The sequence below is a fragment of the Mytilus galloprovincialis genome, chromosome 2 (genome assembly GCF_965363235.1).
Source record: "Mytilus galloprovincialis chromosome 2, xbMytGall1.hap1.1, whole genome shotgun sequence".
Classification (NCBI taxonomy): Eukaryota; Metazoa; Mollusca; class Bivalvia; order Mytilida; family Mytilidae; genus Mytilus; species Mytilus galloprovincialis.
Genome location: NC_134839.1, coordinates 40,695,282 through 40,722,527, shown reverse-complemented (window position 1 = coordinate 40,722,527; position 27,246 = coordinate 40,695,282). Strand labels below are relative to the sequence as shown.

Below are 27,246 nucleotides of genomic sequence, written 5' to 3'. Positions count from 1 at the left end.
TATTTCTCAACACAACAACACGCAAGCGCAGACAGAAAGCTTCATGTTGTCAAGCATGGAGAACTACAAGGTACAAATTTAGATTTTTTAATACATTCTTTCTTCAAATGAAGATGTGTCCCTAATTTATCAATGCGTGCCCTACCTATTCATAGTATTTCGTACTGAACAATCAATGTGTAGTCGCATTTGGTCTCACAAATTAAAAAAGAAGGCCCGAAAAAAGATATTTGTTAAAAACTTTCCCAAAAATTCTATATATTATTTTTATGAATTTAATAATTATGTATTAAATTGAAGTGGTTTAAAATATTAAGACAGAAGACTATCTTGTAGACTGTAGTCCTGCCAGATTGTGGAATCTTGCCAATCTCATATGATTCTTCAATTGGATAATAAACATTATTTAACATGTTTAAGTATGTGCCTTTCCTAGTCCAAATAATTATGACGTCTTGAAAGGCTATTATAATTTTTTTCTTTGACGCCTTACTTTGACGAAGTAAGGCGTCAAAGAAAAAAATTATAATAGCCTTTCAAGACGTCATAATTATTTGGACTAGTGCCTTTCCCAAGTCAGGAGCCTGTATTTCAGTGGTTGTTGTTTGTTTATGTGTTACTTATCTGTTTTTCGTTCATTTTTTTATATAAATAAGGCTGTTAGTTTTCTCGTTTGAATTGTTTTACATTGTCTTATCAGGGCCTTTTATAGACCACCTGTTATAGCTGACTACATGTATGTGGTATGGGCTTTGCTCATTGTTGAAGGCCGTACAGTGACCTATAGTTGTTAATGTCTGTGTCATTTTTGTTTCTTGTGGACAGTTGTCTCACTGGCAATCATACCACATCTTCTCTTTTTATATAATCATAGTATAACTACACTCAGTCTATATTCTCTGTCAAATGATATTTTTTTATGTGATAGGCAGGTAGGTCTGAGAAAGAGTCTTGGACTAATCTACCAAGACTGATGACAGTCATTACAGAATGTCCTTTTGAAAGGAATATATTTTTTTATTTGTCATTTTAATACATTGTACATGTTGTATACATGTAACATGATATAAATGTCCATTTTTACATTGTAAACAAAAATTACAAAAACAGTGAATAAACTTTGTTTACAGTGGAGCCCCCCGGTGTCCATGCAGCCCGTGATATTGCTGATTTCCTCATATTAACACAGAAACACAAATAAAATCAATCTTGTTATTGTTTTATATAGCCTTCCGAAAGGGATAAAAAAGAATAAAATTGATAAGTTCAAGAGTTAATTAATAACTGCAATCCTGTGATTTACCATATTTGGCCAATTTCCATTAAAAAAATTACATCAGATAAAATTTGTCAAATTTATATCAGATTGAAATAATTTTTGCTCTTCATCCTTGGCAGTGTGCTTGGTTCAAACTTAGCTATATTTTCGTAGTGCAAAATCTTTCCTTTATTCAAAATAAGCTATTTTTGGAAGGCATGCATGAAATCACCTAACATTTGAGGAACTCTCAGAACAGGGGTTTTCTCTAATTTTGGACACACATTACCAGATTACACATTTTCTAGAGGATGAAACCATACCAACAGAAGATTTTATGAAATAAAAGTATGTTGTGAATGTGTACACACAATATTATCCAATTATTGGTTTTATCAGTTGAATGAAGTGAAGTCTTAGGTGCGTGGATACACTGGACTGCACCATACATTTAATACCATTGAATCCCTAAAATGACTACCTCGGGTATGCAGGACTGTTGCGATAACTTAAAAATGTAATTAAAAATGTGATTTCACTGTTATCAACGTAGTAACACTTCTAGAGGATTATGGCAGTAATTCTTCATAAATGTGCTGTTACAACTGTATAATTGCTTTCACAATGTCAATGGATAAAGATTTATTGATTGTCATTGTTGATCAATAATGACTAATGTATTGTATTTTGTAAAGTCCAAAAAAATCATATTAATTTTTGATCTCGTTATTCCATAAAATTGAATTGAAAAGTTTGAGCATCAAATTTTTGTTGAAAAAAACACTACAATAATTTCTGGACCTATGGGATAGGAAAAAACAGAATAATTGCCTATCCGTATAAAACATGCTAAAAACAATCTCAATGTTCATATAAACCCGCTTGGAAGGCTACATTATTCTTCAACTATCTAAAATCAATTTTATTGTACAAAAACTTTCAGATTTAAAAAATTCACCATGGCCATAATGCAAAACTAAACTTCTAACTGTGTATTGCTACTAAAGATCTTTGTTGACTAATTATTACTGTAAATACGTACAGAATTGTCCTACAGGATTTTTCACAGTTTAAAAATAAAAAAGTTGTGTAACAACCACATTAGCGAGATTGTTTTTGTTTGAATCTTACTCATACATGTATATTTTTTCTGTAGTTGTAAGTGCCTCGAATTTCAAGGAAACTTGCATGTTTTTTTTCTTAACTGCATGATTTACTGTCATCAGCAAATATTGATTGATGTTAATATTAAATATGCTGTCATAATAATGATAGAAATTTCCATGGCAAAAAAGTAAAAAATGAAGAAAAGACATACACTCAACAAAACACAAGGCCAACATTAAAAATATCTTTGTTTCCCCTCTCCCGACTGAGGTTGTTAGGGCATGGGTAGGTAGGTAGGCAAATTATTTTATTTTATTCCTTGATATGGTTTTCTATATTGAATTTGTACAAAATTCAACAGGTAAGGCTCAAGTCAAGAAAAGTGGGGTATTCCCTGTATTCTAATTTAGTGTACACCCCAGTTTTCTGGTGTTAAAAAAAAAGTATCCAGGGACCTCCTTTTTAGCTCACCTGGCCCGAAGGGCCAAGTGAGCTATTCCCATCACTTTGCGTCCGGCGTCCGTCGTCGTCGTCCGTCGTCCGTCGTCGTCGTCCGTCGTCGTTAACTTTTACAAAAATCTTCTCCTCTGAAACTACTGGGCCAAATCAAACCAAACTTGGCCACAATCATCATTGGGGTATCTAGTTTAAAAAATGTGTGGCGTGACCCGGTCAACCAACCAAGATGGCCGCCATGGCTAAAAATAGAACATAGGGGTAAAATGCAGTTTTTGGCTTATAACTCAAAAACCAAAGCATTTAGAGCAAATCTGACATGGGGTAAAAATGTTTATCAGGTCAAGATCTATCTGCCCTGAAATTTTCAGATGAATCGGTCAATCGGTTGTTGGGTTGCTGCCCCTGAATTGGTAATTTTGAGGAAATTTTGCTGTTTTTGGTTATTATCTTGAATATTATTATAGATAGAGGTAAACTGTAAACAGCAATAATGTTCAGCAAAGTAAGATCTACAAATAAGTCAACATGACCAAAATGGTCAGTTGACCCGTTTAGGAGTTATTGCCCTTTATAGTCAATTTTCAACCATTTTTCGTTAATTAAAGTAATCTTTTACAAAAATCTTCTCCTCTGAAACTACTGGGCCAAATTAATCCAAACTTGGCCACAATCATCTTTGGGGTATCTAGTTTAAAAAATGTGTGGCGTGACCTGGTCAACCAACCAAGATGGCCGCCACGGCTAAAAATAGAACAAAGGGGTAAAATGCAGTTTTTGGCTTATAACTCAAAAACCAAAGCATTTTGAGGAAATCTGACATGGGATAAAAATGTTTATCAGGTCAAGATCTATCTGCCCTGAAATTTTCAGATGAATCGGTCAATCGGTTGGGTTGCTGCCCCTGAATTGGTAATTTTAAGGAAATTTTGCTGTTTTTGGTTATTATCTTGAATATTATTATAGATAGAGATAAACTGTAAACAGCAATAATGTTCAGCAAAGTAAGATCTACAAATAAGTCAACATGACCAAAATGGTCAGTTGACCCGTTTAGGAGTTATTGCCCTTTATAGTCAATTTTTAACCATTTTTCGTAAGTTAAAGTAATCTTTTACAAAAATCTTCTCCTCTGAAACTACTGGGCCAAATTAATCCAAACTTGGCCACAATCATCTTTGGGGTATCTAGTTTAAAAAATGTGTGGCATGACCTGGTCAACCAACCAAGATGGCCGCCACCGCTAAAAATAGAACATAGGGGTAAAATGCAGTTTTTGGCTTATAACTCAAAAACCAAAGCATTTTGAGGAAATCTGACATGGAATAAAAATGTTTATCAGGTCAAGATCTATCTGCCCTGAAATTTTCAGATGAATCGGTCAATCGGTTGTTGGGTTGCTGCCCCTGAGTTGGTAATTTTGAGGAAATTTTGCTGTTTTTGGTTATTATCTTGAATATTATTATAGATAGAGATAAATTGTAAACAGCAATAATGTTCAGCAAAGTAAGATCTACAAATAAGTCAAATGACCAAAATGGTCAGTTGACCCCTTAAGGAGTTATTGCCCTTTATAGTCAATTTTTAACAATTTTCATTAATTTGGTAAATTTATGTAAATTTTTACCAAATATAGTTCTCTGTTACTAATGGGCAAAGTTCATTATAGATATAATTGTAAGAAGCAAAATCGTTCAGTAAAGAAAGAACTTCAAACACATCACCATCACCAAAATACAATTTTGTCATGAATCCATTTGTGTCCTTTGTTTAATATGCACATAGACCAAGGTGAGCGACACAGGCTCTTTAGAGCCTCTAGTTTTCTTATTCATTTAATGTAATGAAATCTATAAAAGCGCACATTCTACTTGTGATAACAATGCTTAATGATAGCAAGTGTTTTTTTAGTTAAAAAATCAAGCTTATTTCAAGTCTAATTTGATGCATAACTCACAACAAAACAATTCCTTTGTTCACCAATTCATACCTTGATCATCAATTATGAGATGACAAAAGATACAGGTATGTTAATTACTTGGGAATTAAAATTCAATGAATAAAAAATTTCAATAGAAGTGAACATAATTCAGTTATGTTCAGTTACACCTGGATCATGCAGCTTGGTGAATTGATTCCTAAACAAAGATTTGTATGTTTTTTCGAGTTCTAGAAGAAACAAGGCTTCACTTTATATTCATGTTTTGTATTTCCTAAAATACTTTTAATAAGTATTTACGAATTCTACTGATGCAGTTATAACATCCCCCTTTGTAATTTTCATGCCATAAATTAAAAAAGGAAACCCCATTTAAACTGGGTTTGTTTTACACCAGAAAACAGGGAATACATGTGTCCCACATTTCCTGACTTGTGTCCAACCTGTTCAAAGACAAAGTAGATAGATTTTAAAGCACAAGTCGGTAGGATTTTATCCTTTAAACAGGAACGGGGGTTAGACACAAAGCAAATATAGATGCGATCAGCGGGTTGAAAGATGCTTCAGTTTTTTTTATTTTTAAAAAAGATCACACTTGCACACAAACAAGTCGTGTAGCAAAGCATTTTGTTTGTTTTCCTTGATTCCGAATCATGTAGACGCTTCAATGCAAAAATACCTTGATTTAAAAACGCTCGTTGACTACAGCATCAGAAAGGTATCACCAAAACCCAAAGCTCGTTGACTACAGCATCGGAAAGATATCACCAATAACCAACATAGCAAAAAAAAATAGTGGACAAGAATGGCCAATAAAATTTTTCGGGTCGCTGTTATTTTACCGGGTCGGTCGTGTGAGGGGAAACAAACAATATTTTATTTTTGGCCCAACAAACTAAACTAGACATAGCAGAACAAATCCCATAAAAAATGAAAAAAAGTTTTAAGTTTACTGAACCTCAGTCTTTTAGAAATCAAATTTCATAATGCCTTAATGCTTGTGTCATTCTTGTAGTAAAACTGTAAAATTCTATTTGATTAACCTGTCATAACTGATGGCTGTAATATTATTTTACCCTTGATACATGTAGATACTGCAATTATGATTTAATATCCTTTTTTTTTACAGATTGTAAAGCAGTTAGGACAAGGGGCTCAGTCTACAATATTTTTAGTAGAGGATCTGAAAAACGAGAACAAAACATGCATCTTGAAAAAGGTAATGATGAAATGTATAACTTCTCTCTTCTGCTATGATAGAAAAAAAATATTGAGGTGAATAACAGGGCTGTCAGGAATAAAATACAATTGATTTCTTTATAGATCAGAGTAAATTGTGTAAATTAAAAAACCTTTATTCAAATCACATGTCAAAAGATAAAGAAAAACTTTTGAAAAAAAGTGGGGTATACTGTTTAACCTCTGCCTGTCAGTCCATTCGTTCGTCAGTCCGTCCGTCCTTCTGTCCCATGAATAATTATCAGTGAGCATTAGATCAGTTTCACTTGTTATAAACTTTAATTTTATACAAGAATTACAAAATTATTCTTATGCAACACCAGACTGAGTTAAATTGTAAACATGTATGATCATGACATAACTAGTATATACCACCAGGTCCTTCAGTAAAATATTTCAGGCTGTATCCAACCTCCCAAAATTTGCCTTCACTTTTCAACCCTAAATTAAAACTTTCCAAGACCAATAGCTGTATCTGTTTTTATAGTAAATCAAGGGTTTACTTATGCTCATGTTAGAATTTATTAGTTGTGTATGTGCATGCTCATATTAATGTTAAGGTGTGCAAGAGAAGACTTCCAAAAGTAGATGGAACTTTTGTCTAATCCTATTTGCATCTTTGATCAAATAAAATAATTATATACCTTTTTATAACTTATGTATATATATATATTTTGGAGGTATTATAAACATGTTTATATTAACATGACTAATACTAATATGTTTTTGTGTATTTCAGGTGGAATGTTTTGATGAAAGCGAGGCAAACAAAGCTTTTAGAGAGGTTAGACTTTATATAGTAGTATTGAAAAGTATTTTATTGTTTAGGTTTTTTTTAAATTAGGTTTATTGTGAATGGCATGGACTGTGAAAATTCACCTTAAATTACGATTCTTGAGTGAATAAAAAATAAGCAGAAAATACCAAGAGGACATTTAAGAAATTGTAAGTCAGAAGAAAAATTAAAACATCATTGGAAAAATAAAAATCGATGGAAAGATAAACCAGTCCACAAAACACTACATAGAAAGCAGTCTATCATCATTATGAGCAACATGATCACCATCAGTCTTTCTTTTCTCATTAGAATTTTATGTTATACACCAAATATTTACATACTGGTATATTTTATTGTTGAATTTAAATATTTTTCCTTTTAATAAAATATATATAGATTATATACTTCTATATTCCAGTCTCTGGCTTTGCAAGAATTAAACCATCCATATGTATCAGGCTATAAAGAATTTTTTGTTATGTGGGAGAAGAAGGTGAGTTTAGTGATTTAGCAATAACAGAGCTGTTCCTTTTTTCTTTTTGTCAAGTGTTTGTAGGAATTTTGTGTGGTAAAATAAATTGAGCAAAGCCATTTCTTTCCCATAGATTATTGACAGATATACATGTATGCTAATTTGATTTAGAATATGTCTATCTTCTTTTAAATATCTGGAGTACTTACATATAAAATTATGCGAGCTTTTAAAAAATATATGATGATCTAAAGCAAAATCTGCTGTAATGTACAATTTGCAAGTTTATAATATCCATGTTTTCAAAATCATTTGCAGGGTTTATCTATGTACTGATCTCATGTATTCCATATATTTTTTCAGGATTCATCTATGTACATGTGTATAGCAATGGATTACTTTCCAAAAGGCCATCTAGGTCAATATATTGATGAAAAAAGACAGAGCAAAGAAATTATTGATGAAGAGGTGAGACTTCAGATTTGATCAAATTGAGATACTGTAGATGTGCAGGTATTTTATTAGGATTGGAGAATATAAATATCCCTTCAACCAGGGATTTGTCAAAGAACATTTAGTCCTTTTTCTAAAAAAGTTCATCGGAAGGTACCAAGACCTTGTTGATAAATATTCTGTATCAACTTCACAAATAATACATGATGTTCATGATGTATAGATTCTGCATACTGATGTTGTTTATCATCTTAACAACGTGTTATATTGTTCTTTCATTTGTCTTTGTATTTTTGAAAGTAGTTCTTACATACTTTTGATTTTTCAACCCTGTATGCTAACATTGCCCGTGCGAAATTTTAAAATTGTTTGTATAAACATTGAACAACAAAAATATGTGATGTATAAAATTTTCCGACGTCAGACACACAAAGCAATGAATGTGTTTGTACCGTACGGCCTTCAACAATGAGCAAAGCCCATATCGCATAGTGAGCTATAAAAGGCCCTGATAAGACAATGTAAAACAATTCAAACGAGAAAACTAACGGCCTTATTTATGTAAAAAATGAATGAAAAATAAATATGTAACACATAAACAAACGACAACCACTGAATTACAGGCTCCTGATGACTGCTGTACCCATATTTTTATTATTTTATTTATTATGTCTGTTTAGTTCACACATCGTTGTAAATATAACAGAATTTGATGAGACTGTCAACAAAGTGAGAGGTTTAGCGCTATAAAACCAGGTTTAATGTACCAAGTCAGGAATATGACAGTTCTTGTCCATTCAATTTTGATGTGTTTTGTCATTTGATTTTGTCATGTGATTAGGGACTTTCGGATTTGATTTCCTCTGAGTTCAGTATTTTTATGATTTTACTTTTCTCAACTACTGTCACATTTTATCTAGTGTCCCAGTGGGTATTCATTATCTGCAAAATTAAGATATAACAAAAATCTGTAAAAAGCTCAGTTAGTTCTACAAATATTTTAGTTGACCAAATTTCCATACTATACAGTTACATTTTTATGCAGCATTCAAATTGCAAAGAAACTAGATATATTTTTCATAATTTTATTTATATAAACCATGAATAATGATACTCTATTAGAAGAAAAGGAATTTGTCAAACTGCAATTATATTTACATCATATTTTGCATGATTTGATGATTTAAGCATTTAGAGTATTTAAAAGCAATCAGTATTAAAATATATTTCTTGTTGAACTTGTTGTCTTGGACTTCTGATGACTTGATAATAAAAAGAAACAAAACTTTTTAAAAGAAGACTACTTTCGATGTCTTGAAACAGCATGTTTACTTAGAATAACTGTATATTTACATTTGTTTTTATTTTAGAAAATTAAGACTTGGATTGGACAGATAATAGAAGCCTTAGTATATGCACATGAGAAGGGAATAATTCACAGGTATTTAAACAAGGACTTTCTTCATGTCATTTTGTGAGAGAGTTGTTTTAAGAAGACAAATGTAATAGAGCACAAAGGTACTTTACATTTAGTTTTCAAAAACCACCACAATGTTGATGTGCCCTGAGACCTGATTGCAATTATTTGCAAAATGGTTTAAAGAAATTCTGTATATTTAACATGGTGTGCATTCAGAATGCATGCTTTCTAATTTAATCTAAGGTAACTCTTGCTTTCTGTTTCCTGAAACACATACTCAAAAGATGTTTTCAGACAGAAGGTTGAAAGGATGAATATTACCACAATCTTTAAAAAGATTGAATTCAACAGAACAAAACAAAGAATCAAGAATCCAGTTTCATAATTAATTGTTTCTTCAAATGATAAATGGAAGTGATTTTGTCTACACCAAAACTGCATTGTCATGTTAAATAGACTTTATGTTAAATCCGCATTTAGCAAACTTTCTCAAAAAGGGTTTACACTATATATAAGATCACAAATAATCCAGTTTTTTATTCCATATTCATTTACAGATTATTTATTTTTTTAAGTTAGTAAGGAAATAGAAAATAGAGATTTAATAATTTGTGTATTTCCTCTTTCTCATTATATTTTCCATTTCAGAGATGTTCGACCCAATAATATGTATGTAAATGAGGATGGTAATTTGGTTCTTGGAGATTTTTCTGTTGCCTCTGTAATGGGGGATACCAGAACATGTACAAGATCAACATTAGGTTAGTATTGCTGTTCATTGCCATCAACACCAAATTCCCTAAAAGAACAAAAGCCTACAAGAGTCCTGATTTGGCACAGTCACATATAATATATGGTGGTGTTAAAGTTTTAACTAGTTATTTTAGCTAAAGACCCCTTCTCTCATGGCACATTTTTCCCCTTTTCTTGTTAGTATGGCATTGTCAGTTTAATTTTGACTTATAAGTGAGAAACCCTGAGTATTTTTCTTCTCTCTTTTTCTAAAAATGATACTGACATTGACATATAATGGTATATATGTATTATGAGCAAACTTGGTTTGAAACAGAAATACATCCTACTGAATTCAGGACATAGTTTCAAAATGAAAAAAAAAATCCTTTCTTTTTCTACAGATATAACAAACTACATGGCTCCAGAAATGACTGACAAGTTTACCATGGCATCTGATGTGTGGGCTTTCGGTTGTATCTTATTGGAGCTGACAACAACATCCTTATATACACAAGAAGAAATTATGGATAAAATCAGAGACATCAAGGAAGATTCATTTGTAATGGAACAGATATTTGAAGAAATTTCAAGAGTAAGTAAAAATATAAATGTTACTGTTGCATTTGTTGCACATCTTGTAATGAAAGAAAATGGTAGGTATTCCTTTTTCATAGCAAAAGGAAAGAATGCATACATGAAAATACACGAAGGACTTTACTCCTACAACAATTTTTTTTTAATGAATTTTTTGCAATGTGTTACATGTAAACTATTGTCACTTAAAGTATAGAAGAATGTGTAGATTGAATATTAATTTTTTCTGACTTTTCAAGCAAAAATACTGTATTTTCACTATTTATTTTATCTTTCAATTTTTGTCGAGCCTGCAACTTTTGTTGCAGAAAGCTCGACATAGGGATAGTGATCCGGCGGCGGCTACGGCGGCGGCGGCGGCGGTGTTAGCTAACTTCTTAAAAGCTTTATATTTTAGAAGGTGGAAGACCTGGATGCTTCATACTTTGTATATAGATGCCTCATGTTACGAAGTTTCCGTCAGTCACATGTCCAATGTCCTTCACCTCATTTTCATGGTTCAGTGACCACTTGAAAAAAAAGTTCAAATTTTTTGTAATGTTGAATTCTCTCTTATTATAAGTAATAGGATAACTATATTTGATAAGTGCGTACCTTGCAAGGTCCTCATGTCTGTCAGACAGTTTTCACTTGACCTCGACCTCATTTCATGGATCAGTGAACAAGGTTAAGTTTTGGTGGTCAAGTCCATATCTCAGATACTATAAGCAATAGGGCTAGTATATTCGGTGTATGGAAGGACTGTAAGGTGTACATGTCCAACTGGCAGGTGTCATCTGACCTTGACCTCATTTTCATGGTTCAGTGGTTATAGTTAAATTTTTGTGTTTTGGTCTGTTTTTTTCGTACTATATGCAATAGGTCTACTATATTTGTTATATGGAATGATTGTAAGGTGTACATGTCTAGCGGGCAGATGTCATGGGACCTTGACCTCATTTTCATGGTTCAGTGGTTATAGTTAAATTTTTGTGTTTTGGTCTGGTTTTTTTTCATACTATATGCAATAGGTCTACTATATTTGTTGTATGGAATGATTGTAAGTTGTACATGTCTAGCGGGCAGATGTCATGTGACCTTGACCTCATTTTCATGGTTCAGTGGTCAAAGTTAAGTTTTTGAGTTTTGGTCTTTTTATCTTAAACTATAAGTAATAAGGTCAACTATATATGTTGTATAGAAGCATTGTTAGCTGTACATGTCTGCCTGGCATGGTTCATCTGACCTTGAGCTCATTTTCATGGTTCATTGGTCTTTGTTTAGTTATCTTGGTTAATGTTAAGTTTATGAGACAGTTGTAATAAAGCTTTATACTTAGGACTATCTACATAATATCAATGATTAGTATAGAAGGCGAGACATTTCAGCGTGTGCACTCTTGTTAACAAATGTCTGCTTTTAATATGGTTTTCTTTGTTTTGTAAAAGTAGTTAAATAAAGTACTGTAAATTTTTTTTATTGAATAATCCCAAAACATGAGTAATCACATTAATAAGAACCGCACTTGAATTAAGTACAGATATCTAGATAAAAATTTGCCTGATATCTCAAAAATTATTTCACTTTGACGAGTTCTTGTTTTATAAATCAAAATGATTTCAGATTTATTACTTTGAAAGTTAATATATGAAAATTGACACAATCATTATTAAAATTGTTTCTGTTTGCAATATGAAATAATAAGGGGAGATAACACAAGGGAAATATTAGTTTATCAAGGGAGACAACATTTCTTTGCAATGTCAGAAAAAAATTAGAACATTAATCTTTTCATGAGATATTATTATGAAGAAAATGGATAATTTGACATACAGTTAAGAGGGTAGGGTTTGGTTATACCAAAATTTTCCTCCCTTTTAATTTCTTTTATATTTACATAATTGAAAATGATTAACAGCAGTCTTTATTTTTTTTTTATCTATTATTGAAAAAAATGAAATGTTGTGCAAACTATACAATCCTTCATTCAAAACAGTTATCACTTGATTTATTTCACTTGACTGGTTGGGGTTTAACAGGTTCACTTATTTAATACCAGACTATCTATAGACAGGTGTATAGGGATAAACTCGTCAATGAAGTGTCCAGTTATTTGTCTATTATCATACACTCAGTTCATTTGTATATCTGTTTGGGACACTGATAGGTGATAAGAAATCAATTATAATTATAACGGCCTTCATCCTTATCACACACATCTTCAAATAGACTGTCCTTATGCAAATTCAAATGTAAGCTCTGCCCGATCAGTTGAAATAACATTGGCCATATTACAGATAGAAAACCATAAACAATAGGTTAATTTTTAAATTAAGATATTCTTATCATTCCTTTTCGTCATATTTTTACTGCAAACTGTTTTAAAAATTCAAAGCATTCTTGTCTTTCTTTTTTTTCAGTTCTATTCAAGTGATATTATAAGCTTACTAAGAAATACTTTGAAGAGAAATAAAAGACCAACAGCCAGGTAAATAATTATTTCATGATAGATAACTCTTATTTAAAAGTAGCTTCCAAATTAATACTGGTATAATTAGCAACTTAATGAAAATTATGTTACACTACTAATGCAGGCGCATTAAACAACCTTGACTGGCTTTTAAGCCCTCACAAGGTTGGCACTATGACATTACATTATGATTTTAACAGTTTATTGTTGAAAATATTCAGTTTTATGTTTTGAAGGGAAAAAATCTGACAGCAATTTAAAAATGAAAAATAAGCATTTCCCAAATACAATATAAATTTTTAAAGTACATGCCATCTTTGTCAATTTGTATAACTATAATTTCAGCCAGAAGATGTTTTCCTCGTTTTAATTAGATACCTTCAATTAAATAAAGGCAACAGTAAAATTCCGCTGTTCGCAAATTCATAAGTCGATTGAGAAAAAAACAAAAACCGGGTTACAAATTAAAACTGAGGGAAATACATCAAATATAAGAGGAGAACTATTTCACAACAGAAACACAACACTTAAATGTAACACACACAGAAACTGTAATATAACAATGGCCATTTTCCTGACTTGGTACAGGACATTTTAAGAAAAAATGGTGGGTTGAACCTGGTTTTGCGGATTGATTTACTGCATATTATCACAACTAATCTTGCTCACTGAGAACCCAAGGCTTTGGTTAATTGCTTCCTAGATTTTGATATGGTTGCATAATAGTTGTGAATTTTTTACTTTGACTTTTTCAACATGTTCAACTAGACAATTACCATTTAAAGGTTTTGTAAAAATATAAACAGTTAAATTGGATGAAAATGTTGTTATTTAACTGTAAAACAATTGTGCTTATAATACTTGGTAAGGTCATTTAAAAAAAAAAAATGTTTTACCACAATGAAGAAGTGCAATGATCAATTAATTTGCAAATCAAGCAGCAATCCAGCAGAAGGTGCTTATCTAGTATATAGAAAATTAATGAAAAGATATCATCAGTTTCAATTCATCACATTTCTATACATTTTTCCAGATATCATTTTTATTTTATATCCCAAAAAAATAATGAGATTTGTTAGCTTGCCAATGACACAACTTCCAACCACAAAGACCGAAGGTCAAGGGTGTAATTTATTTGCCTTTAATCATTTCAGAGAATTGCAAGACAAAAATAATTATGTACAGGAATGTGTAAAAAGAAGTGATGCTTCACAGTTAGAGAAGAGAAAGAGGAGAGAATCCATTATAATACCCAAAGACCAAAGTATGTTTACTTGATCATGTATTACATGTATTGTAGATTTATTTTTGTTTGTGTGGTATTCATTTTTCTTGAATTGTGGGTAAAGGGTCACCACAATAGAGTAGGCTCGGTAAGGGCTGATTTCGGCCTCAAATTTCAGGTTCATCTGACGAAAGATTTTGGACACTTTTTATACACTTAAGTGTCTATTTCAGTTGATTCAATTAGTTTAAAGAAACTATCTTGTGAAAGATTATAACTGATTTAGACAGTAAAAACCCTCTGATTCAAGCTAAAATATGAAAAATCTATTAAATATGCCAAAAAATGTCACTTTTCAGATGTTTTTTGTCAAAAATGAAAGCGGCTGCGTCTGTGTTCATTCTCAACCTTTATATATGTTATATACATATATATATATATTATCATCAAATACAACTTGCATTTCAATATTAAGAATAAACACAAATGCAGCCACTTTCATTTAAGACGGAAACCGTCTAAAATTTAACTAAAATGCTAAAATTGTGAAGATTTCAGTAATTTAGCATGACTTAATGATGCTAGTACCTGATAAATCATGAATTTTATTGTCAAAAACAGCCCATATTTATGAAGCAGAAGCATTCTACTTTCCAATAAATAACTTTAAAGTTTACATTTTAACAATTTTGGGGCCAAAAAGGGGTCTTGCATACATGGTACCCAGGCAATTGAAATGGGGTATCCACCAATATAAGCAATTTTTGAATACTCTTTTAAATGTGCAATGAATTCATATTTTATATTTCCCTTTGCCTTCTATGCAGTTTTCTAGAGCCATGCAACCTCCTGAATCAAAAAAATTTGTACTTTCAAATTAAACAAGTCCACAGTTAATTTATGCAATACACTGTTACATGTAATTGTAAAGAACAATTTCTAGTATGAATTTAAAGAAAAAATTTTATGAGCATATTCCCTTTCCAAAATTATTACTGCATATTATCATATTCTGCATGTTTCTTTTAAAAATAAGAAGATGTGGTATAATTGCAAATGAGATAAATCTACACCTTAGACCAAATAATGTAGAAGTAAGCAACTATAGGTCTCGGTACAGTCTTCAACAATGAAAAAAACCCATACTGCACATCAAACTATAAAAGGCTATATAAAATGGCAAATAGCAAATATATATCATTTATACAATTACTTTTCTATTTGTCAGCTGAATTGCCAAAAGGACAAGGAATAAGACCAGTAGTACAGTATCTTGCCAATATGGTCGATTATGAAGACAATGTTAGATCAGCTTTGGAGTATCTTGTAGAACTTGCAAAGGAAGTTGAAGTGTTTGAAATTGATGCCAGCGGAAAACGTATGATTAAAGCTGCCATGCGAAATAATCTGCTAGATAAAGACATACAAATAGCTGGCTTTAATATACTTAACAGTTTAATTATAACAGGTAGGGTAGTATGGATAGAATTATAACTGCTTCTAGAGTGCTCATTCAACCATGTTTGTGTTAGTAAAATTTATTCTGAGCTGTTTTGGTTTACTCAGAGTATAGGCTAATCCATAAAAGCATACATAAGACCCAGAACAGGCAATTCCAAATCACAACTTTGAGTGAGTGTCAAATACTTTTTGTACATATTAGAGGATTTCAAAAATTGCTTATATAGGTGGATATCTGATTTCAATTGCCTGGGTACCATGTATGTTTGAATGGAACAGCCCTAGCATTGCTCTTTGTGTATTCAATAATGATTATCTTTCTTTCAAAGTCTTATAATTTCAGATTTCCAACTTCGAGTTTTGAACACCATTGACAAGAAATAATGATCGTTTATGGTTGGGCAGTAGCATGATATTAGCTAACATTATACCATGCATTTTTGATATAGTTTAACTTAGTATTTTTTGTATATTTAGTGTTTATATGGTAAAAAAATATCGTTGAAATTGTTTTAGGGGCTAATTTTAAAATTGTCGCTACATAGGCATAACTATCATGATGTGTATGTGCTTTTTGACTTATTGTTATATATTAATCCTGTCTATTTTTTTTAATGTAACATTAATCAGTTTATAATGAAGAAGTTTTATTGTTTTATGTTTTCAGCATTAAGAGAAGGTATAAAAGAAAATGACCCCTAATTGATTCCTCAGATACTAATGAATAATATTCTATGAACCATAATACACACTGTTTATTAACTAATTACCATGACACACTGAGTATCACTATCTAAAATCTTGAAGTAATCTGAATCCCATTGAGCAATTATGGAAAATTTTTTAATGGTGGGAGTATAAAATCTTGCTCAGATTCCCACAGAGCATAATTCTTTTGTGGGAATCTGATTCAGATTTTTCTGAACCACCGTTACAATTTTTATGTTAATTGCTTATCGGGATTCAGATACAGGTCTCTGTTTTTCGAATGGGGATATCAAGTGTGAACAGTAAATCATTCAAATGTTAACTTATGCAATGTTTCACATACTGAATTCACAATTGTTTGATGCAATGTTATGTTGTTTCTATGTGCATATGAATTTCTGATGTCTACTGCAAAAGTATTGTTACACTTAAAGGGAAGATGACTGTTAAAAGTGATTAATATTCATTAAAAGATATTACTTCATGAATTTGGTCTGAATGGTTGTAGTCTAAATCAATTGTTACATAAATAAGACAAATATGTATAAGACACCCTTGTAGATTTAAAAAAAAAACAGGCTATGCCACTACGAGGCAGCACTTGCACCTGCAAAATGGAAAGGGATGAATACATGTTACAATAAATTATTTCCAATCCACTATAGATAAATATGTGTAAAATATGCAATAGAGACAAAAATAATCTGAAGTTTCTACTGGCATGTATTTAGTCATATGATATTTAGTTGTGCTGAAATGTAAATTTGTGACCTTTATGATAGTTTGCCTTTTGTTGTACATTTATAGAGGGAAAGCCATTATTATCCACATCATTGGTGACAAAAATATGTTTACACATTTGTTTAAGCTATGCTATACAATCAAAAGATAATAGCATAGATTTTATGATTATTATCCTAGTAGAATATGTATAGCTCTCGCAAGCTCATTCAAAATAAAAATCTATTCAGAACAGCCTTACAATAACCCTATAGTTTAAATTAATCTTCTTAGCTCTTATATTGTCTGGCCACCAAAGTTATTTTAGTTTTTATTTAAATGAAAGTGAAATAAGTTTTCAATTAGGAACAATTTAAAAATTCCTTTGTCCCAATTTTACTGTGGCTGTCCTTAGTTTCATTTATTTTAATTACAATTTACGAATAATTATAAACTAATGTATTTAAATAACACTGGGCATATATTGGATTCTATAGTTAATAAGAGTGTATATATATATTTATAAAAAATAAAAATATGGTTTATGAAGTAGCAATTTGAAGTTCCTTTCAAGTCATCTGCATAATGCATAATAAAGAATTTACATTTAATTCAGAAATAAGTGATATGTTTTGTTTTTGTTGATACAAAGAAAAAAAATGTTTGACTTTCATAAGTGTTTCAAAAGTTAAATGTTCATACAAATTACAAGTTATTTATAGAAAATCAATATTGTCATATTATTGAATGAATTTGCATAAGTCATATTTTAAAAAGTATCATGTCAGAACTCTAAATTAGAGAGTAGTTATGATATATTGTTATATATAAGTAGCATAAAACAAAACAAAAAAATCATGTTGAACTCAATTTGAACAGAAATAGATGATGAACAGTAGTGCTTATACATATTATATGTAAGCAATATTTCAATTTTGTTAGTGTTCTAGACAGAATGCATAAAATTAGATTTTTTATTTCAATTTGGAAACTCACACAAACTTAAAATCAGTACATGTACTTCTTTTAAATTAAAACTCAATCTTTATTAAGACTTTTTCCCATTGGACAACCTTCAAATTAAAGCCAATGAAAAGATGAGCATCTCCACTCTTCTTTAAGCCCAATTTTCTTTGAAATTGAATATTGCTTATTCTTAACAATTTTTTACCCATCCTGATCCTAGACTTCTGTACATATATAATCAATGTTTATCAATGTTTGTTAAGTTTGTGCTCTCTGTGAATTATAATATAATAATTTGAAGTATCAAAAGAGAAGTGGTCATCTTTTAAATTGGTAAAATGATATTCATTTTATCCCAAATTGAAAAAATGATACAGATACTAACTGGAATTGATAATGATATTCATATGGGTTTTATTTCAGCACAAACTGATGATGTTTTGTTTACACCAGAGATTATATCTATTGTGCCTGTTGCGATGGAGGTATAGTATTTTATTTTGTCCATCATATTCACTTTCTAGTTAACATATATAATGAGTATTTTAGCCTCAATATTATTGATTACTGGGTTTAATGGTTTTATCACCCAGCTAGATCAAACAAAAGACTTTGGAATTGGAATGTGCTGCTTCTCTATAAAGCAACTGCATTTAGGAGTAAGAGCACAGGCAGGTCAGCTTGGTGTCCTGGTCGAGTAAAATATCATCCTGCAGTTTTGTGATATATCTGACCAGTGGTACAATATAATTTGATGCAACTAATTGCTTTTGAGGGTGTATTAAAGTAGGGACTTCTTTTTATAGTATTTCTTCAACATGTCACTCAAAATGTGTAGCTGTTTTAGACAAAAGGCGCGGTCAAAAAGAATGCATAACCTCCTTTTTACTTCTTCTGAATTATAAAATGGCCAACCAACCCTTACATTGTCTGGTTTAGGCTCTGCACAATCAGGCAAAAATATAAATTCCTGGACATGTCCAGACAATACTACTCTTTTGGAAACCAAGACTTTCAGAATTGTTAATAAATTGGAACATGAATCAAGTCACAGTAAAATTATTAGGATTCATTTTTCTATGAATTCAAATTTCTTTAACTAATTATATATAAAGTAGTACAGGTAGAAATATAGTACATTTAATTTTGACAGTTATAGGCATTTATTTATCCAGAAGCACATTTCATAATTCAAATGTTTGAAGTGCTTGATCAGAACATATAGTTTTTCCCAAAAGAAAAAAAGGATTTACATATTTATTCTATAGAAAATGCTATTATACCATTTTTGGTCATTTTGATATCACCCATAATTAACATTTCAAAAGCTAATTGTGAGTTCAACACTTAAGTATGATCAGGTACAAGAAAAAATGTACAGGTTTGTAGCATCTCTAATGTAATACACCTCAATCTTGTCAATATCTATTTACAGCACCATGAAACATCAGCAGAACTCCAACAGTCTGGTGCAGCACTTTTAATGGCATTAGCATCACAAGGTAATAACATCAGTCTTTTAGCCTGTTTTCACATTGCTATTGTTTACCAATCACAATATCTTATACTACCTCTATTTTTTTAACTGCTGGCTATATGAAGCATTTTTGTCTTTTAGTTTTATATCTGAAATATTACTAATTGAAGTATAGGTGAACATTTGTATGGAAAGCACACAAAATTGGCTAAAAAAGTTCTTAAATTTGTCTTTAAATCATCAAACCTCGATTTCAAATCCATAGATTTTTCTTTAAAAATTCATAGACTTTTTTTTTAAAATTCATATTTTTTTCTTTAAAAATTCATATTTTTTTCTTTAAAAATTCATAGATTTTTCTTTAAGAATTCATAGATTTTTCTTAAAAAATATATATGTTGCTGTCTCTTTGTGTTCACCAATCCTAATGACTTGGTTAACAATTAAATATGAGCAATCACCAAAATTTTTTTTCTTTCTCTTCAAAGAAAAAAAACTATTACCATTTTAAAAAATAGTTCTGAAGTTGCAATTCCATTTAAAAAATATTGTTTCATAATATTTAAAAATAATTTGTTTACATTTAGTTTAAGATAAATGAATTTTATAGCATTAATAATAAGAAAAGGATCATCCCTAAAAAGAGATAACTTGTGCATTTTAAGAATTTTTTTTAACAAATGGGAGACAACATGTAGATATAGAATTACAAAAAAAATCAGGAACTCATGCTTATGTGTTTATAATTACAGAGGGTGCAGCTGAGGTTATTGGTCTCTATGGAGGTGTTGAACACATTATTACTGCACTTAAGACACATCCTAACAACCCTGAGTTGTGTTCAACATGCTGCCATGCTTTGTGGAGTCTTGCAGTTGTTGGTAAGTACATTGAGTCTCCTGTGGTAGAGATTGGTAGCTAGGTTTATATATGATCTTATTATTATACAGATCCTGTGTCAATACTTCATCTGACAATGCTCTGTTCTACTGCTTGATATGGTAGTTATTACATCAGCAAATTATTTGAAGGTGTGTTTGTTATGAAAAAAATAGAGGATCCCAAAAGGTCAAAAATTAAAACAGATATTAGGGTGGAGCCTTGCCATAATCCTTGTAAGCAATATGTATTTTAATCAGATCATGTATCATACTTTATCAAAGATTGAAAGAATGTTTTAAAAAAAAATGTTATCCCAGTTTGACTGCAATACAAGTAGGACAAAAGATTTTGTACTTTTTCTTAATTGTAATTATATACAAATTTTCATTATGGGACAAGTATAACTACAAATATTTGTATTCCCACAAAATATTTTTTTTTTTTTTTTTTTTTTTTTAAATTGACATATTGATAAAAAAAAATGGTAAATAAGTAAGAATGAGAAAAAAATCTTTAGCTGGTCCCTTAGCTGAATAACTTTGGGTAATTTGTTATGCAGTCTTTGACAAGGGACATTCAGGAATATATTGGGTCTTCAAAGAACTTGTTTGACCTTATAAAACTTTCATCTTTAACCCAATATCACAGCATACTCAGTATGTCAAGACAAAGCCAATGCAATTTTTAGATTTCTACAATGAAATTCTTTTAATTAGTTAACTGTTGCAGTCAGAATAGGATGATAAAATTGAAATTGAAAAAATATATTTTGTAGAGGATAATGTAAAGATAGCAACAGAACAGAAAGCCATATCACATGTCTGTGGTGCACTGAAGACACATATGAACTCACCAGATGTGGCAGAAGCTGCTTCAGCAGCCCTCTTGTCTCTTACACTAAATGGTAATGATTACAACATTATTCATGTTAAACTTTTATGTCTGGACCATATCAAAAGAAAAAAATCAGAATATTTTATCATGACAATACACAAGATAAAAAACATAGGAGAAACTTTTTTAATCCCAATTTTATATAGATTTTAGAAACTATTTTCCTTTAAAACATAAGACTAGGTTGCAGTCAGAATAAAATGTCAAGGTAAGGTGACACATCTCCATGTGTACTGTTACAGTGTGTACTAACTTCATAAAATTCCTGCTCAGCCTGTCAGTCTAGTAAAAAGTAGGGTACATATTTATACCACATAAACCTACTCTCATCCTGATATGCATTGAAAATTTTATTCTGAACTTTGAATATTAATTCATTATTGACATCAAGGAAAATAAATCACCAATACATCAAAACAAAACAAAATAAATCACCAAAACATCACCATCAAAGGAAAATATCAACAATTCATCATCATCATTTAAGGAAACAGATCACCATTATCTCACTATCATTAAAGATAAACAAATCACCAATGCATCACCATCAAAAGAAAACAAATCACCAATACATCACAATCAAAGGAAAACAAATCACCAATACATCACAATCAAAGGGGGAAAAAACCACTGGAAAAAAAATCATTGGGAAGTAATTTCTGAATTGACTGAAAAGGGATAGAGATAATTCTGAATAATTAGGAATATCTATTTGGAAATTATTGTTTTCAGTCCATAATATTCTATTTATTTACTTTTACAGATGAGAATTTTGACAATGTAGGAGACTTGGACTGTGTTGGGTTATTAATTGATGCAATAGAAAAACATATGAAGAATGCAAAAGTTGTAAAAAATGCTTGTCTGGCGCTGGCCAGTCTAGTGGAACCAGATGGTTAGTAAACTTATTACTTGGCTATGTTTGGTGTGTTTCATTGTTGGTTCCTAAATTTAGATGAAACTGATTTATCTATAGAAATAAAACACTACTCATTTTAACATTGCTTGATAGACTTGAAGAATAAATATGAAATTAAATTACTTTGGTTTATTTTTGGGGGTATTTTTTTCTTCACTTTTCTTATTTTTCATGAATGTTAACTTTTAGCACTGATTATTGAAATTAATAATCTATAACAATAACCTCTTAGGTTAGTTAGCAGACTTTACTAATGTAAAGTATTAATCAGAACATTTCACTTAATAGCATATTACCCCTGAATTGCAGATTAATCTTATAGTACTCATTTCTTTTTTTCTAGAGGAAAGTGCATACAGAGTATTGACAAATGAGGTTTCAACTGGAGGTCATGTGGCAGGAGTTCCCATCATACTTAAAGCTTATGACCTTCACAAGGACAATGCTGAGGTTGTGGAAAGTATTGTGTCATTAGTAATGGAATTATCAGAATATGGTATGTAGCACATATTAAAAAAATGATTCGTGTATCACCATTATAATTCTTTTTTATTAAAGAAAAATTTAAACATTATATCTCTCAACAAACATTTTTTTGATTTTTTTTGGGGGGAGTAGGGATTTAGGAATTTAGGAATCCCCTGTCAGTCTGTCTTGCCATGCCATATTTTATTATTTAGGAACCCCCTGTCAGTCTTGTCTTGCCATGACATACTATCTTGTCATGGCAAATCCCTGTACATAGCTTGACAGATATTTGATGAAACTTTAAACAGGTGTAGAAATCTAGTTTAAGGTATGTAGACAGGGATATTATCGTTGTCTAACTTGTTTAAGGGGAAGTAATCAAATTAATTTTCTTGAAAAACTAAATGTATTGGTGAATTGGGGATTTTATTTTGTGATATGTTGATCTGTATGTCGTATTAAATAATTGGTGTTCTCCCCTCAATTTTTTGGTAAACTGGGAATTTCAAAATACCATTTTGCTTTTAAAAATTATAGCATCACATCCATAACACAATAAGAAAATAATTTTCATAGCATCAGAGTTATGTTTAGGTGGGAAGCAACCCAAGGCCCTATTGTGGGAAAAATTTGGTTGATTATCTAGGGCTTTGCTGGAGCGGGCCCCCCTTATGAAAAGTTCTGGAACCACCACTGAGCATCACATTCAATCAATGTAGTGAGATCACAGTTTTAATTCAAGAATTGTCAGCAGTAGTGGTGAAACTTTTATTCTCTTTAACAAATCAAATTTTCTCGTTCAATGTTAAAAAAAATGATTATCAAAGCTACTGATAGCAATGATTTAGATTTAAATATTGGTTATATTTGTAAATGATGTAAGTGGACATCATTAATGTTCAAAATATAGGTAACATGTGTTTCAAAATAATTTCGGATTCACAAAGAATGAATCGAACTGAAATTTGTTGACATAGAAATTATTTTATCAACAAGATACTCACTGCACAGTATATATAAAATTGTCTGCAATAAAGATCTTATTTTCTCATGACATAAGCTTTCAAGTATAATATTTCTTTGTAAATATCACCTTCTAGATGATATATGTGAGGATTTATCAGACTATAAGATTGGTTTCAATCTTTGGGAAATACAACAAAAATTTACAAAAAATAAGGTGAGGTGTATGTCAAATGGCTGTTCATTTGTGTGCTTTATGGGGTTGTTGGTATGTGACTGTATCATTAGTTAGATGTGTGACTTTAAGCTATTTTGATGTGGTGTTTGTATACATTTAATAAAATGTAAATGCTTTTGTAACAGAATAAACAATATATGATGCTTTTTGAGACATAACCAGAAATGTATATGACAGCATGAAAGACCCCTAAGATAATATATTTATATTTTCCAATGTCTACTTTGCTATATACAGCTGCCATCACTAACCATTGGTAATCACAGCTTTTCTTTTTTGCTATACCGAAACATCAAACACATTTTTAAAAATTTTCAGATGTTTTTGCCCCACCAAATTCTTCTTTATTGCTATTTTGAGTTTATTTTGAGCTAGCAAAGCATTGAAAATAAAAACAAAATTATCATATTTTTACATGTAAAATGATCACTCTGATGTATATTAAAAGGGAAATAATTTTTAAGTTTAGTTGGTGCACTCATGCCCAATTTTTACTAGATATGAAAAATATCTGCTCTTTAGCATGGATAAACTGCTGCATGAAAATAACCTTTTTCAAAACTCTGATAAAATGAAATATTATAGTCCTTGCTTAAAATTCCTTTGGTCTATAAGTGTTGGATTTATATGTGCAATTTATCTTCAATGAAACAACATGTACTTTTAAAAGAGTCAAACCTGTATAATTAAGTCTGCCTCAAGACCAGAGAAAACCAACCTTTGAATTGATGTTAAAAATGTAAAACTATAACCGGATAGAAGAGGGCAAACAGACAACAGGGTTTTCACGGAATAAAGGTGACCTTGGGTATAACATATATATCACAGTATAAGCTTTGTTGCAATATACAACGAAAATCTACACTGCTCTCCTTCTAATTATTTATAATATTAGATAGTGTTGTTTTTCTAATGCATGGAAATTAAATTCATTAGTATGTGCAGACTTGAAGAAGATCAGTGTAGATTTAATTGTTTTATGGTGTTTTGCTGGTTTATGCTCAATCTGAATTAAATACAGATCATGTGTCTAAGCTTTGCTTACAAGGATCTGACAACACACAGTTTTACTTTTTGTTCTGGTAATTATTACATCACCAATGAAATTTCAGAATTCAAAAGTTCAAATTTTTGTAGGTGTGTGTGTTAATCCAACAAAATCAGAGGACCCCAAATAGGTCTTTTAAACAGAAAGTGGAAGGAGCATTTAAGATTGTTGTAAGCACCTTGGATACTAGATCTGTATTTTCATCAGATTAGTTTATGCTTTTTTGTGGTGATTGTTTTAACATGTTTTTTCTTGTATGATAACCTTACAGATGATGTATGTGCTGAAATGAAACATTTAAATGTTGGACCTAATCTTCTATCACAGATATTTAAACGATTTAAAGAAAATAGGGTAAGATGTCAGATTAAAATAGTATTGGTTGATTGTTGAAAGGTAAATATTTCATCTAGTTATTAGTCATTCTTTCAATTTCTATTTAATAGTTAAGTTTAACTGTTGCATATCTCATTATCTGCCAATCTTGTGGAGCTACACAGTGGAAGATTTCCCTAAGGATTTTCAGTTCCACTAAGGGAGATAATATGTGTGTCAAATTTTTTTCATTTGAAGTTTTGCAATAAGACATACTTAGACGTATTTTAATATTTCAGCAAAATTAAAAGATAAATTTAATTAATGAAAGTGTACAGTATTAATTATAGATATCATAATATGTAAACTTTTTTATCTTAAAATAACAAGAGCTAAAAAGATTCATCAAAAAGAAAAAGAAATTACATTGTTAAATTCAATGTTGAATTAATTTTCCTGTTACTTTTTTTTTTTTTTTTAAATAATTGAAAGTATATACATGATATATGGATGTATTTCAGTTGTTCATTTAATTCTTTCTATATTTAATTCTTGACACATAAAGTAATACTACACCTGTGCATCCAACAGGAAGTAAATCATTGTCACTTTTCAAAAAAGTGCCACTCTCCAAGCACAAAAAGGTCCCTCTGGCATTATTCATTAAGGGAAAGAAACAGGAACAGGTTATCTGATATTTGGCTCCCAACACAGGTTGATATGGTAATTTGTACTGTGTATCATTTTTGGCGATTTTTCTTGCAGTCTGCACCAAAATTTGTTTTGACTTCTAGTCCGCCAACCAAAATTCCAACATTTACTAGTCTGGGGACTTATATAGCTAATGGTTCAAACTGTTGTTGTCTCTTTATATATGTAACATTTGTATCAAAAGTTAATTGTTTTTCTTGTTTTTATTTTCAGGATATAATGGACCCATGTGAAAAGGCTTTGGGAAAACTACAGTTGATATCTGGACAGAAAGCTAAAGCATAATCAATTACCCATCATGCACCTGATTGCTCATTGAACTAAGATATGAACTCTAGACAGTCCATATGGATTGAATCAGAATAAAGAGTGAACTTTAACAATATTTTATGGTTGAGAAGATATATATTGTAAAGATAAACACTAAACAGAATATGCACCATAGAATATTTTATTTAAGCGTTAGTCTTTTTTAGCATGATAACTGCCAAAACAAATTTGACAGGAATAATGAATTATGTAGGGCCTTTATAAAAACTTTGATGAAAACATGGTCACACTTATTCCTACGTGGCAAATTCTTCTCTGAAATTGCAAGGCTAAATTTTGTTTTTGAAAGAATGAATATAACAAATATCAACACCAAGAAGGTTTCTAAAAGGTTACAAATAGTATTAACTAGTATTAAAATGGTATATTTGATTCATTTGACAGAATTTAGTTTATAGAGCAAGATACTGAATTATATATACATATGTATGTAGCAAGTCCACAAGCAATCATATCTTATGTGTATTTTTTTAATTCAAAATATGGCATTCTTTATGACATGTAAAATGGCAATACAATATAGTTTTGATTGGTTGCAAGTCCCTTTTTTTATCTTCTTAATCCATATACATATGCAGGTCAGAAGATAAGTTCATGTTGTTACTTATTTATTGTTTGAGAACATTTGGTGCCAATTTGAAAGGTATTATAAGTTAAGGGATGTTAGAATTAGATTTTTTTTGAGAATTTTTGTGTCTTATATTTAATATTATGATACAATTTACTGGTAATCAAGATTTTTATACTTTCTGGGAGACATACATGTATGCCATATGCTTACTCAAACTATTATTGTATTATCTGTGAATTTCATGTTTTGTATGCCACATTTTATCTGTGATATTGTGAACTGTGATTTGTTTTTTTATTCTTATTGTTTTTAAGACGTGTTATGTATATGGTATTTTTTATGACATTTTTATCAAATAAAATATAAAAACCTTGAGAGACTTGAATTAGTGCAAATACTTTTGTTTGTCCTGTAAGTCAGTTTATTGAACATTATGTTAATGAATTGAAC

The 27,246-nt window shown here is 30.6% G+C and overlaps 1 protein-coding gene across 2 annotated transcripts; it reads left to right on the top strand.

Moving 5' to 3' along the window:
- LOC143063599 (uncharacterized) lies at positions 1-27,168 on the top strand. Of its 2 annotated transcripts, XM_076235820.1 has the most exons (20): positions 1-70; positions 5,890-5,979; positions 6,739-6,783; positions 7,196-7,270; positions 7,613-7,717; positions 9,073-9,143; positions 9,771-9,883; positions 10,259-10,449; positions 12,851-12,918; positions 14,055-14,164; positions 15,354-15,593; positions 16,254-16,265; positions 18,404-18,465; positions 19,416-19,482; positions 20,210-20,338; positions 21,115-21,243; positions 21,997-22,128; positions 22,496-22,648; positions 25,141-25,223; positions 26,109-27,168. In XM_076235820.1, exons 1-20 carry the CDS (start codon positions 44-46, stop codon positions 26,178-26,180), a joined length of 1,974 nt encoding a protein of 657 aa, XP_076091935.1. In that variant the 5' UTR covers positions 1-43; the 3' UTR covers positions 26,181-27,168. The 2 variants fall into 2 exon arrangements, with proteins under 2 accessions (XP_076091935.1, XP_076091936.1); XM_076235821.1 differs by lacking the exon at positions 16,254-16,265.
- Positions 27,169-27,246: the final 78 nt, after the last annotated feature.